We start from the raw sequence: 15,360 nt of genomic DNA on the forward strand, positions 1-15,360 counted from the left end.
TGCAAGGCTAAGGAAACACAGAAGAAAGTTATATTCCTTTCTGTCGGCATTATGAAATAAATATACACAAACACAAAACATTCACAGGTAACCGAATTTCCCGAATGAAAAGAGGTAGGCACATGTACACACAAAATATGTTACCTAAGCTAATGTTTTATTTAATAATACTCAACCCTCGAAGATAATCTCTTTCAATATTATATGAAAATTTCCATCAAACTTCTTTTTTCTTTTATTTTTTATTTTAAACGAAGAATCCAAATTCTTCCAATTTCCCTGACTCCCTGAACTAAATTCCTCCGAAGAACAAACAAGAACATCTATGGCTTGGTGTTTTAATCGTATTTATTTAAGAACCAACCACCTTTGCAGAGGTACAATAATACGAAAGGAATTCTTTGACTTTTTGCAAAATAAACAACGCGCACCTTCTTCCTACATCCAACCCACATTTAAATCCAAATTGGGGAAAAAGAAATAAAAATGAGAAAGCAAGAAATCTCAAGGCATCGAATAAATAACCCAAGCATAACAAGAATAAATTTCCATGTGAGTTGAAATTGCTTGCTTCCGTGACATGAATACCCCCAACCCAATTGCGCGTATCTTTTGTATAAACTTCCACCAGCTTCCATTCAACCAACGATATTGTTTCCTGTTCCCAAATATTATTCTCAGAACTCTCGGATTCATCTGACTGCGAACTGAAACCATTCACATCAAAAACTCAACTCCATAAGATTTCTATTCGTTTCATTTCGTTTCGATTTTTGTTGTTGTTATGCTAATTCTTTAAGGATATCCCTTTAAAAAAATATATGTATTTTTAGAAACACTCACTTTAGCATACCTTACATATAACCTTGTTTGTTTTTTCTTTTTCAATTTCAATTTCAAGGTGATACATCCGGACAGAGTGAACCTATTTTCAGTTCAATAGAAGAACCCCTCCTAACCGCCATTCATGCAGGCGACTCTGAACTGGATTCCAATGAGATGGAACTAACCAGCACAATGTATTTTGGTCCTCGTATGAATGCCCAAGAAAGTATCGAGGTTGGTATTTAAGCAAAATATTTAGAAAAAGAGGAAAAAAGAACCTCTCTTTGATTTCACGGTTCATTGGGTTTTTTGAACTTCTAACGTGTTTTTTTTTCTCTCTTCCTGATTTTCCAGAGTCAAGAGTCTTCATTGTCGATTCAGGTGGAACCGACGTCCACAACGCCTTTGCTCTCCCACAAGACTCCCCGAACGGCTCCCCTGTCCAGCAACTCTTCCAACCACTTTCCCTTCGATAAGCCCATTTCGCCGAAGAGCGCACGCACTACGGAAAAGAACAAGTCCCTATTTAATTTTAAGGACGCTGAAGTGTTCTTAGAGAAGCAACGGCGTAAGTCGGCGTATGAAATGGTTCAAAATCACGACGATGGGTGTCGCAGGGAGAACTCCACTCGCAGCTATCATTCGCGAAGAAGAGAATCATCGGCGAATGAGAAGGAGAAACGCCGCTCAATTCGTGAGTCCTCGCCGAGTAAGAATAAGACGCACAAAGAGTCCTCGAACAACCGCAACAATCGCTGCTACGACGAAGACGAAATCACTTATGACTATGACTACGACCACTCGAACGAAGACGATATCAAGAAGCAGAAGAAAGAGCCGAAGTTCCGCACAAAATCGGCCAGTCGTCACGCTAGCAATATGAAAACCAGTCCCAAGCGGGACCGTCGACAGATCAATTCCGCTCCAGCTGTAACGTCCAAGGAGAAGTTCTTCAGCAAGCAACAACAACTATCACCGTCCAGCGGAACCCATCAACAGCAGCAACAACAGCAACACACAAATCGCAAATATTCATCGTCGTCTTCGTCGAGCAGCGATCGGAAAGACATAACTATGTTTCCCTTTGACAGGGAAGCTCTGGATTATGAGCGCATTCAGCGGGAATGCTTCGCAGTCGACGAAGACCCCAACGATACCAGCTCGACCACAAGTTCCACAGACAGCGAGGATCACAATGCCTCCGTATACGAACGGAAACCCATGTACGTGTCTCCGTCGAAGGCGATCCTCAATGCCTGCTCGATCAAGAGCAATGATATCTTCCAGCAATACACCCTGCTATCGCAGCAGGAAACCTTCCATTCATACGAACGCAGAAGTTCCAAAAGAAACCGTCCCGATGCCGTGCACCATCCTTCCAAATACCACGATCACCTGTCCACATCAGATGCCTTCTATCCAAAGCCACCAACCAATGGCGGTGATTCAGCGCCCACAACCGCCAGCCTCACCTCACCAAAATCACACGCCGAATTGCACCGTTTCGACCAGATCGTCTCGAAGTTCGATCAGATTCCTCCTAAAGCGGCCATCGGCAATGATCAGTACCAAGGGTCCAATGCCAATATTTATGGCAGCACTCAAAACACCACCACCACCAACACACACAGCACCAGCAACCTTAACAACAACAACAATCGATGTTCTTCCCCATTGAATTTGGCCAATAACGTGGGCAGCCCGAATGGGTCAATGCGCGGAACACCACCCCTACCTGATCTGCGAGTTGACTTCTTCTCGGAAGCGTCTAAAATGAACGCCAAGTCATCATCACATCATCAACTACCTGAGAAGGACCACGTTCAATTTTTACACCATCATCACCAACAGCAACAGCATCAGCAGCAGCAGCACGACAATTTGGACGATTGCCAGAGATTATCACTAAACGGTGCCGCTGCCGCCGCCAACACCGCCACAGCTGGTACAGCCGGCAATGGAGGTCCTATAAATGTGACTGCCAATCCCATGGAAGCAGCAGTTTGTACGCAACCGCGAGCTACAATAGTCGTTCAACAAGTACGTACTTTTCAAAAAACACACTTGATACAAAAATTTCCTTTTTTTCTCAATACGATAAAATATTTGATCCCACAAATTTCCCATTTTCATTCTGAATATTTTTTGTGTCGATCAAAAGAAAACGTTGACGACGCTTTTCAAAAACATTAAACCATTCAGTATCTTTTGAATACGTGATCCAAACGTGTGGTCGACGCCGCCGAGAAAATTTTAGTGATTCTGAAAAATTATTTTTTTTCGAAAATTTTATTGATCATATTCAATTCACTGTGTTAACGGTTTTCTCAGTTTTCCAAAATACTAAAATTCAGTTGATATCTACTGACTTTTAAGTTTTTACTTAAGGTTTTGAGTTTTTTGTTTGTAAGAAAAAGCATGTGACCTGATAAAATCATTTTTGTGTTTCCAATTGTGACAAATTTTAAAAAGAGTGAAGTAAATTCTTTAAGAATTTTTAAAACAGTTTATTCATTTAAAAAATAAAGATAAAGTTAAAAAGATATTTAAAAAAAATGGCACCTTTCTACAAAAGAATGTGCAGGAATTTTACCAAGCAGTATATTAAGGTTTGTAGAAAAATAGCTGTTAAGAATTTTAGAAACTTAGAACTTCTATGCGGACCTTTAGTTAAATTTATATCAAACAATTATAAATTGATGGTTGGAAACGGTTTTATATTTAAAATCTTATTTAGAATTAATTGTTATATTTTGTGCCAAAATCGAAAAAATTAAGAAACCTTAGTAACGAAATTAAGTTAAAATTGAAGTCAGAGAAAGCACCTGTAATATCTTGACGATAAAATGCAGTCACACGCACTGAAAAACTGACCTTACCCATTTTACATGTAGTTTTGTTTTTTAAAACTACGCATTAATTTTATTTAAAGTATTTTGAGATCTTGATTATATCCTGAAAATACATTATTATCATTTTCTCCACATTGCATTTTCAATATTTACAATGGTAAAGTGTTTGAATTTTTTCATGAAAATAGTGACAACTAATGTTAGCAAAAACAACAGGTTAAAAATAAAGGTAAATTTAAAAAATTGCGTATGTGCCCGAGTGCACATTTTTTGAAAATCTTTTCTGAACCTTCAACTTTCAACGAAAACATACATATGTTCTTTAACCTTAGTTGTGCAATTATTTATCTGACATCCTATTCCATTCTGGAAGGCATACTGTCTTAATTATAGAAACATAAACATTGACTTCACTTCGAAAATACCTGAAACCTTTTATTTGAAAACTTTTTAACTATCGAATAAATAAATTGGTCAAAAAAATAAATTTTGATTTTCGTCACAAAAACAAATAATACTTTTCAAAATTTCTAAGTTTTTAGGAACTAGAATCTTGCATTTTAATTTTGTTATCGTTTATTTTTTAAAATATGCTTTTTAAAAAATGTTAAAGACAATCAAAAACAGTGTTTTCAAGATACACAATATTTGTAAATAATAAAATGTGTGACGATTTTGTAAATTATAGATCCTTGGATTCTTGATAACAATTAAATCATTTTAGTATCGTATTTAGTTTATGGACATTTTCATAAGCTAAGAGTTTTATTAGGCTCTATTTGAAGTTTTGAAAAACCTTGATCTTAAATCTTTTATGGTTTTCTAAAATACCAGTACTCATTTAGAACCCGAACTTCGATTTTAATTAATTGCCTAAATTTATCAGTTTTTAACATTATTTGTATACCTATACTTTTTCAATTATTTACTAGTTTCAAAAACCTCATGTGATATTATTGTTAAGAAAACGGATTCGTTATGAAAACAAACAAAAAATTCAAACCGTTTTAGGCCTTTTTATGCTTAAGAGAGTCTTAGCACAAAAGGTTCCACATTTTTCTAAGAATTATGTGGAACTGGTTTAATGCTACAATTTATCAATATATTGAACATTTTTGAAATGCAAACTTAATATTGAAGACAGAAATTAAAGACCTTCAAAAAAATCACAAATTTTACTGAAAAAAAAACCTATTTCAAGATTAAGATGCTTCAAAAGGACTTATACATGTATACATGTGTTTTTTATCGAATTTTAAAATAAATGTAATACATATCTTTAAAACTTGAGGTGAGTGAATGTTTTCGATTCGGACTTAAGTTTGACCATCAAAACTCATCGGAAGTAATGCTTTTTCGACACGAGTTATTATTGTGATTTAATAGGAGCTTAAGATCTGTATGTAAAATATTGAATCCGAAATATAATTTTGAAAGGATTAGGTTGCCTTGAACTAGAATTTTTCTATCAGATGAGTTTTTTTTAAATGTATTTTTTAGACTTTATTAAACTATTATAGTCCTCAACGACAAATTGAATGATGGTTTTACAAAGTAGGAATCTTTGTGTTCTAAAACGTATGTATGTATTTTCCGAAGGTTCTGATAATTTAAGAACTTTCACTTTGCTCTATTTGAAGTTTTGAGAAACAATAAATTACATTTGTAACGGGAATTTAAATTCCCTCCGCTACCGCAATGTGTGTCCTTAAAAAGTTTATGGAACGGTGGGAAAGCAACCGTCGCTCTTATGACTCAAAACCCATAAAGAACAGTATTTATAAAAACTATTTGAACTCTTGGTTGAATTTGAATAGACTAATGTAATATATAAATGATGCTGGAGTAGCTCATTGAAAGTGAACTCTAAGAACTAAAGTTCAAAATTCAGCAGATTGCTATGGTAAAATTGCATTGGTTGCGAGTTGCCACTTGTGTGTGTTATTTAACGTCGTTTAGCAGAAGGCTAGTACATTGGTATGCTACATGTGAGTGTGTGGTTATCATATTGGAGTGTTACACATTTATTTTTCACGGGTTTGAAGCATAGGTTTTGGAGTTAAGCTTTTATTCTTATTTCGAATCTAAGTTTTTATTTTAACTATTTGCTAAAATAAACCCGTTTTCAACATTTTAATTACAAACTCTTTAAACGTTAATATACAAAAATATAAAATAAATGAGTCTTAACGGTCTGTAGAGAACCAGGGCCTAGTTCCTTGCAACGCTCAACCATTCCTGTGTTTTAAAAACTACATGTAATAGTCTTGTTAAGAAAATGGATTCTTTACAAAAACAAAAATAACTTTTGAACCGTTGGGCCTCTTTCTTTTAAAAACCTTCTTATCATAAATGATTTAAGATTTTCTTAGATTTAAGTGAAACTGGTAAAAACTAACAACTTAAAATGTTTTAACTAAATATTAGATATATTGATTATAGATTTTGAAAAGTAAACTGTTGAAAAGAAACTAGTCCTTGTTCTAAAAACAAGCAAATTTCTCAGTATATGGAAGAAATAATTTCTAACACCAATTTTCAAGAAAGGTAACAAGTCGGATGTAAGCAACTATAGGTCCATTGCAAAGCTTTCTTGCATTCCTTAAGTGTTTGAAAAAGTTGTTTAAGAAGATGTAGCATTTTTTAGTAAGAATTTTATTTGCGAACAGCAACATGCTTTTGTGAAAAAAGGACTAACCGTTACAAATCTCTTCACATTCTCAAACATATGTTCGAACGCTTTAGAACAAGGTTATGAAGTTGACACACTGACTTTTCTAAAGCTTTCGACCAACTTAGAAACGGAATTATTTTATTTAAACTTAAGGCTCTTGGTTTTCCACCATTTTTCTTACCTTGGATCATATCATACCTTGTAAACAGATCCTATGTAGTAAAATTTAGAAATTGTCTATTCATCCTACTTATCAACGATATATCGTCATGCCTATGCTCAAGTGAACTTCTCATTTTTGCTGCCGATATGAAGATTTATGAAATAATAAAGTCCACCCATGATAGTATTCTTTTACAAGCCGACATTGATAGTTACACATTTTGGTGTGGGAAAAATAGCCTTTCACTCAACCCTTTAAAAGCCAGACGATAACTTTTACTAAAAAACTAATCGGAAGTGTATTTGATAATTGTATATCACAGCAAATTTCTGTCGCGTCTTCACATTTGAAGATTTAGGTGTTCATTTCTGTTCCAACTTAGAATTTACACATCACATTAATTTTATTGTTAGTAAAGCAAGTTCTATGCTTGGTTTTATAAAAAGCTGGGCAAAGGAGTTCAATGATCCCTATGATACTCTTTCTTTGTACAATTGTCATGTTCGTCCTCATCTTGAATATGCTTCGCAGGTAAGGACTCCTTTTTACGAAATTCATAGAAAACGAGATAAAGGGTCTCCCTTGGGATGATCCTTATGATCTGCCTCCCTATGAACATCGTATTCTGCTTCTTCAAATGCAATCCCTCCATCAAATGCGTGTTAATAATGACTTATCATTTTTTCATCAACTCATTAATGGTGAAATGGATGCACCTTATTCGCTATCTTGTGTACATTTAAACTACCGAGGCGGAACTCATCACATGCGTGCATTTGCTTTTATACATATTGACTTCCATAGAACTAAGTATGGGAAGAATAAAGCTTTAAGTCGAATGAGCTTTTTATATAACTTAAACTGTTCATCGATGGATTTAAATTTAAATAAGGTGGGATTAAAATCATTGTTTAGAACCAGTGCTCCACTATCGTAAAAGTTTTAATTTTATTTTTTGTTCTGTAATAGTTAAATGTTATTTATGTTTTGTATTCTGTGCGTGTGTTAGGCTATAATTTTATTATTTTTTACTAACAACTAACACATGCACTTATGATGAGCCTCTGATCGTAGTATGACGATTGCTATAAGCTTACTTCTTTCTGAAAAATTCTAAAGGAAAGTGTGGAATTAGATTCTTAAAAAAGAACGTCTTATTACCTATTTTTTCGAAAGAATGATTTTGGAGTAGGATTGGAATTTAAACCACCAAAATCGTTTCGTTTTACTTAATCGATTTTAATAAAGTCTTTTATTCACATGATATTTAAAATGTATTTACATAAATGTATGTTATTGTATTTACTCCTACAAAGTCACTGTATTGAATTCGTAAGGTAAGAAATGTTTTTGACAGCTAAAACAAAAGGAATTAAATTGTACTTAATTATGTGGTGTACGATTAGAAATCAATTTAAATGACAACTGAGTTAGAAATCAAATTTAATTGAATTGAATTGATACATTACAATTTGTATAAAGCTTTCAAGTACAATACAAAGGTTGTCAATAATATAAATGTTAAATCCTTACCTTTAACTGTAACCAAATTAATTTCTTTTAAATATTACATAAATTCAACTGAAAATGCACTTCTTTAAAGTTTCATTCATTTTAGTCCTTCAGAACCAGATCAACTTAAATAAACCAAAACAATTTTATAAACACACTACATTCATTCTTCATTCACCCTTATCATCAGTGTGTCAAGTTTTGACAGCCTAAAAATAGTAAAAGTACAATTTTAGCCTCAAGCATCATTTTCGGTTTGAAAATCTGACAGACAAATTTGTTTACAAAGTGGAATTAAAAATAAAAATAAAGAAAACATGAATTTATTTTTCTGTTGATATTACTTTATTCACACACGTGTAATTAACCAATAAATATAACTGCTACTTTTAGATTTAAATTTGTATATCAAAGCTTTTCTGAAGGCAAAAACGCTACGTTTACTTGATTTGAAGTGTGTTAATTGATATTTGAGTGTTTTTATTTTTATTTTAATGCAAAACTCAAGTAATTTTCCTGGATTTATACTTTTATGGAAATGAACACGAGCATAACATAATGTTGACATTTTAAAAGCATAAACTTCAATATTAATTGAAAATGAATGACTCGCAAGATAAGTGTAAAATTTTATCCATCGATATATCAAAAAATCAATACTGTGTAAGGTAATTTCAGAAAAAGGAATTCAATGAATTGTCTCTTCTTAAAAATCTGTCACTTCTCAAAAATTACATTCAAGTTGAATTCGAATTTTCACCCATAGAAATACATTTTCAAGGATAAAAACATATCGGAAGAAGCTATAAGCTTAAAGGAGCAAATAATTTTAAGATTCAAATTAAGCATCTAAAAAGTATAATTCACCTGAACAGATGTCAACAATTGTTAAACCGAAAAATAACTTTTGTATTTTTATTTCGACATTTTTTTTTTTCGGCAAAGTCATGGGAGTTTATTTAAATGGTCCCTTGGCCCTGACAATGATTAATGACTTTTTAGTCCTAAACTGAGAACATTCAGCAAAGAAATAAAAACAAAATCTATGACAATGACCTTAACCATAATATAGTTTATATAAATATAAAAAAACGTTCCTAAAATTTGTTTAGTTATGTAAACGTCCCAGTCAGTCAGTCAGTCGGTCAGTTAGTGAGAAAGTACCTCCTATAGAGTGTTTTTCTTTTTTCTCACGATATAACCTTTTTAGTTTGTATAAAGTTAATGTTTCCTTAAAATGTATTTTTAAGAAAATCACCTGCGTCCGGTATTATTGTGTCGGATACCAACACCGCCGCGCCGTACACCGGGTGTGTCCAGTATTTTATTTATGGTAGCCAATTATATAAAATACCTTCGAACTAATTATTTATATATGTAAGTTTGTATGTTACTTGGGAAATGAAATATTTAATTAAGTAGTAATTTTCACACCCTACAACAGGAACTCCTGTTCGTACTTAATTTAGTTCAAATATATCCATTTTTTCTGGCAAATATTAATGTTCTCTGTACCTTATGAAGCTTAATGGGGTGCTTTTTTTGTATATTTAATGATAAAAATATTACACTGTAAATTAATTTGATTCATGTGGTTTAATTCAACATAATATAGTTGCTGAAATGAGTAAGTACTTTCGGAAATAAAACAAAAAGTGTTAAAATTTGGATTTTACAAGGGTTTCCAATAAGGGGTTTCATTTTAATATCAAGAAATAAAAGTATTTTTGAAAATAAATCATCAAATGTTTAAAGAATAAGTTAAACTGTTAACCAAAAATGTTATATTAACCAAATGATTATTTTTTGAAATTTTGCATTACTTATTTTTATTATAAGCCAAATAAATGGATGTATGTCCTCGTTAACGTCACAATTTTGAATTTTTAGGTCTTGATTCTATCTTTCCCATATTGCTATAGAGAAAAATCAAAACTATTGAATCACAGGCTCTTGGAGGCTGACAGATCTTCGAGAAATAACACGGCTTTAAAAATAATAAGACACAAATTATGAATCATTAGCTCTATAGCCATCTCTGACAATACTCGCACACAGGAATGGTTGGAGAGTTTTTTGTCTCAATAAACTGTTGGGCCACCTAATTTATTTATTCAACTCTGTAGCCTCATTTTCAAAAATGTAAGGTCCACTAACCAAAACCATATTAAATCCCATACCAATAAGTGCCAAGTTGAGGCTTGAAAAGCTTTATCACATTTATTATTGGATTTTCCGAGCATTATACAATGCTGTTGAGAATGAACCTTATCAGTCTACCTTTCAATGAATGAAACTTCTCAGTCTTCATTTCAAAAATTAAATGAAACAATGTTTTTGCTGAATAACCGGTCTAAATTCTTGAGTAAACTAAACTGAAAGCATAATTCTTTTTGCAAAATATCTTGTGAAGTATTTTGTGGATTGTATAATTCCTGGACTTTCGTCAATACCTCGGGCTAAAGCAACGATTTTCTTTAAATTTTTGAACCAATTTCATCTCTTTTTGGCAAAGAAGGAACTACAGGTCTCTTTTCAAATGGATGGTAAACAGCATTTCTCCAGCCTGTTCTTTAAAAAGACGAATCCTCCTCACCCTATAGCTATCGTCCAATTCCACTTACGTCCCTTCTTTCCAAGGTCATGAAAACGATAATTAATTTTCAGCTAAAGAAATATCTTGAAGAACGACAACTTCTTAATGACGGGCAGTACGGTTTTCGTATTAATAGGTCCACTGGGGATACCATGGTTTATTTCACTGAACAGTAAAATTACTGCACTGGATATTTCAAAGGCATTTTTTCGAGTTTGGCATCAAGCTCTTATCGAAAAGCATGCATTTGATATTGATAAGTTTATTTTTCGTTGGGTTAGTAATTATCTATCAGACCGTTCAATTCAAGTAGTATTGGACATCTTCAAATCTGATACTCCCAAATAAAAACTGGGGTGCCCCAAGGCTACGTTTTGGTTCCAACACTCTTCCTTATTTTTATAAATGATCTTTTGTCTGAAACTTCTAACCCATTAAATTATTTTACTGATGACAATATTCTCAGCTTTTCATATTCATTTTAAGATTCTTACCCTTCTTCGGATGTGGACTACCAACGGCAGCATAAAATAAGCTCATTATATTTTGAACTTGACAGTTCTAGGAATGTGTTGTGAAGTGATCACATATCGTCAAAGTGCTAAGTGTTCAGGTATTCTCAGACGATACAAGAAGTTTTTTAACCCTTCTGATCTGACTTTAAATTAAAAAGCATTTATTCATCCAAAAATCGAGTATAATTCTCATATTTGGACGGATGCCCCAATATCGTACTGTAGTCTTCTGGATAAAATTAAAAACATAGCTCTAAATATGATAGAAAATCATTCTCTTACCGATAAATTTGCTTTGCCACCGCATCACAAGGTCCCATGCCTATCATTGTTTTATCGTAATTTTTATAAACGATTCAAATAGCCACTTGCATACCTCCATTTAAACAATTTAGCTGCACCCTTGAGCCCAATTTCGGACGTACTGGTAAGTACAGAGATTCTTTTTTAGCCGTGCTACACGAATGTGGAATTCTTAATTAGGTTCAATATCTCCACTCATTACAATGTGCAGACTTTTAAAACCAATGTGCATCGGCTTCTCCCTTCTAATCCTATCCTCCCTTACTAATTACGGCACTGTGTCTTATCATTATAAGGGTATTAATAACCCCTACTTCATAACTTCATAGCTGCTACTCCAAAATATTCACTATTTTTGTTATGAATTTATACAACTTCAATTGTTAAAGTTTCCATTCTTTAATGTTTAGTATTAGCTCAATTTTTAGTATTAGCGTTATTTTACTTCTTAAATGTCAAAAGTTTACAGCTTCAATAGTGACAGCTGCACAAACAGCTTATTTTTCCAAATGAAACCTCTTCTTCAATTTCAAAGATTTTTTGGTTGGGAACAAGATTTTTCATTGAAATATCTCTTATTCCAAAATTTATATTTAAGACACAAATTTTAAAGAATTCTTGGTTGAGTAAAAGATTTTTCATGAAAGTACCTCTTTTTCCAAAACTTGTCTCCGAAACAAAAACATTTCTTCTCTAAAACAATCAAAATATATCAACATCATTTCTAGTGCACCAAAATTTCTCATTTACCACAAGTAACAACAATTGTCCTTGATAAATAAACCTTGATTTTTATTTTCCTAAAACAAAAAGTTTAACTTTTCAATATCAAATGGAATTTTCCTAAGAACTGTTTATAGGGCACCAGCGCAAAGAAAAAACACCCTCTTAATCAAATCATTGTGAACAGCGTGGGTTTATCAATGTAAACACGATTTCTTTTCAATCTTTTAATAAAATTATTGAAGCTCCTTATAAATATTTAAATGTTTATCATCATCGGTTCTGGAATATTTTAATTTACATGTGCAATTTTTTATATTAAGTGAATATAACAAAAATTTTGTTTGAAAAACTTTTTGTAAACTAATAAATAAATTTTGCGCATTCAAATTATTTTCTTAGAATTTAAATCGTAATCATTTTAGGGGAATTTTCCAACTCACACAAAATTTGTATACTTTACTTATCTATTCAACTAAATCCAGGATGTTTACAATGTTAAGTTTCAAATATTTTGATAATTATTTTCTTGTATAAACAATAACCATCAACAATGAAATACAATATAATCGATTAAATCAAATATAAATTAAGGTAGTGTAATTTTTAATGAGAATTCATGGAATGGCTCCCTATAGGACCTTCAAATATCATAGCAGGATATGAAGAGGATAGAATATTGATTATGTAGCATCCGTAGCCGAATCATGGTCCGAATTGAATGTAATATCCTATTAAAACACACAATTTACCTATAGAATGTTTTTGATTTATTGAAAACAGATAATTTAACTTATCGTAGGTAAAATGTTTGAACATAATAGGCTTATTGACTTAGTGGGTTAATCAAGATATTAGTTTGCATCATTCCAGGTAAACAGGTTAGGTATCTGAATGCAATCTAATAGTTGTTATCTAATGAAGGACGATTAGTAGAGTGTTGATTAGGATGAACAAGTTAAGTACTTACATGAATTAAATGCATTCGGTACACTAATTCATTTAATTTTCAGACTTAATTATTGTTATTGAATTTCACTAAACACAAAAATTCGTATAAAGAAAAAGTCCTTTTCATGTCAAGTCCTTGATTAAATTTAAAAAAAAAGTTGTTTTCCAGTGATTGGGCTATGTAAGTATTTTAAGTAACTTAACCCTTGGAAAGGGTCGTATTAAAACTGTTCTGCAGAGAATGTGAATTCTAAAATAGAAATCAACCAATTTCCACCACTTCACCTTCTTTAGCATTGCCAACCATGTAATTTGTGTCTCCTTTATAGATTTCCATTTTCATTCATCGCAATGTTTTCAAGTTCTATTCCCAAAGGTTCTAATCTTTTTAGACCCAAATTTAAACTATACTGTACATCAGTGGTTAACCTTGAGGGCAATATATTTGTATATATTATGCCTTTGATAAACATCAAATTAACATATTCGTTTATATTGCCTTGTGATCTTCTTGGAGGCTCTTCGAGAGAACCCTTCAGGCGAAACTGTTCTGCGACGCACGTCGGCGGCCGGGCGGCAGCGTTAAAAATGCCAAAAGCAAAAAGATTTACATATTTTTCTCTGTCTTTTTAAAACATTAAATAACACAATATTATATAAACATATTCATATGTAAAGTTCCTTAACCTTTTTTATTTTGTATCAGGGACAAATGTTTTGTTTTTCCTGTGGGACACGTGAGATGCGGGGACAAAGATTTAGAAAAATAGAAAAACATAAACAAAAAGAAAGCTTATATCAAGGCATAAATTGATTTCTCAATTTGTGGTAGGAAGGACCTTTTTTGTTTAAGATTGTGGGGAGAAGGTTTTAGGTATATGTTGACATGGTTTGAATAAATAGATAAATATGTACCTTATCAAAGTTTCCTTCCCTGGGGTGTGAGAAATTTATTATTCTAAGAAATTTGACAGGAAATTTGTTTTAAAATGCCGTGTGGGTGATTTATTTTGTTCTGAACGTTCGTCTATGGGTAAGTAATAAGACTTAAATAAGACTGTAAGGAACGATGGGGGTCTGGACTCAATACTTAAGAATTCTTATGAATAACTACCATTCAAAATGTGAGTCTCTTTCATCCTTGTAAGAAAAATAAACACCAAAGCAATTTAGTCTAGCAATAGATAGTTTAACCAGTTTAAAGAACCAGTTGAAATGTCGACTTAAAATGAATTCATTTTTACAGATCAATCAAACAAATAACGCTAGCGACTTTTATTAAATGTTGTTGTCTACATTGTGCGTGATGGTGAAATATTATAAATTTGTAAAAAAAAAACAGTAATTGGATGTTTTTATAGATTTAAACGGTTCAAAGATAATATTTGTCACTTTGAATATTTCTGAAAAAAACGAAAAATGATGGTACGTTTGATATTTGGTACAAAAATAAGAAACATCAAACGAATAGTTTTTTTTTGTAAATAAATGAAAATGGAAAAAATTAAGGTATTGATTTCAAAACTATTTCGTTTTATACAATATATTGGTTATAACTTAATAATACAGAGCATCGACCCACTTTTCAATTGATGTATAAATCTCAAAAATTATTTTTTTTGCTCAGTTTTTCGAGATAAAAGTGGGCTAACCCCTGCTAAAAAAAGTAATATTTTCAAAACTATTTCATACCCAATCAAAATACACATCAGAAGAAAGGTATTTTAATGATCTACCCCCAACTGCGAACCAAACGTTCTGTGAGCTATCGTTTCGGAAAAATTAGTCAAAAAGTACAATTACCGAATTTCGACTAAGCTTATCACATTTTTTTTAAAATTAAATTGACAATTTTTTTATAAAGAATAAAAACCTACAAAAAGTACTTCTAAGAACTGGTTAACTATTGTTTGTGGTAAGAATTCATCAGGAATAAACCTCTAAGTATTGATAATTATTTTTCCTACAAAAAAAAAACACAAAAACTGTTTAAATTTAACTAACTTGAGGACATACACAAATGCTAACATTAAACTTGATTCATTTAATACAAAATATTGTTACATACTAACTTTAAGTAACATTTTTATTATAATTCAACTTAAAGTTTTCTTTTTCAAACATAAAAAGCTCGACTGGGTCGAATTAATACAATTATTGTATTCAAAGAGTCTGTTCAAAAATATTTCCTGTATTTTAAAATTTTAAAATGTCAAAAAGTGGTTAATTGCGGTCTGAAGGGTTGA

At 32.1% G+C, this 15,360-nt stretch overlaps 1 protein-coding gene across 3 annotated transcripts in view; it reads left to right on the plus strand.

The window, feature by feature from the left end:
- The window catches only part of LOC129948892 (GTP-binding protein REM 2), a 333,357-nt gene that overhangs the window by 281,460 nt on the left and 36,537 nt on the right, over positions 1-15,360 (plus strand). For 2 of the 3 annotated variants that reach the window (XM_056060040.1, XM_056060041.1), the window contains exons 5-6: positions 902-1,059; positions 1,180-2,865. In XM_056060040.1, coding sequence (XP_055916015.1) covers positions 902-1,059; positions 1,180-2,865 — 1,844 coding nt within the window. Of the gene's footprint in view, positions 1-901; positions 1,060-1,179; positions 2,866-2,888; positions 3,435-15,360 lie in introns of those variants that run through there. The other variant, XM_056060042.1, reaches the window with a different exon arrangement.

The sequence above is a fragment of the Eupeodes corollae genome, chromosome 3 (genome assembly GCF_945859685.1).
Source record: "Eupeodes corollae chromosome 3, idEupCoro1.1, whole genome shotgun sequence".
Lineage (NCBI taxonomy): Eukaryota > Metazoa > Arthropoda > Insecta > Diptera > Syrphidae > Eupeodes > Eupeodes corollae.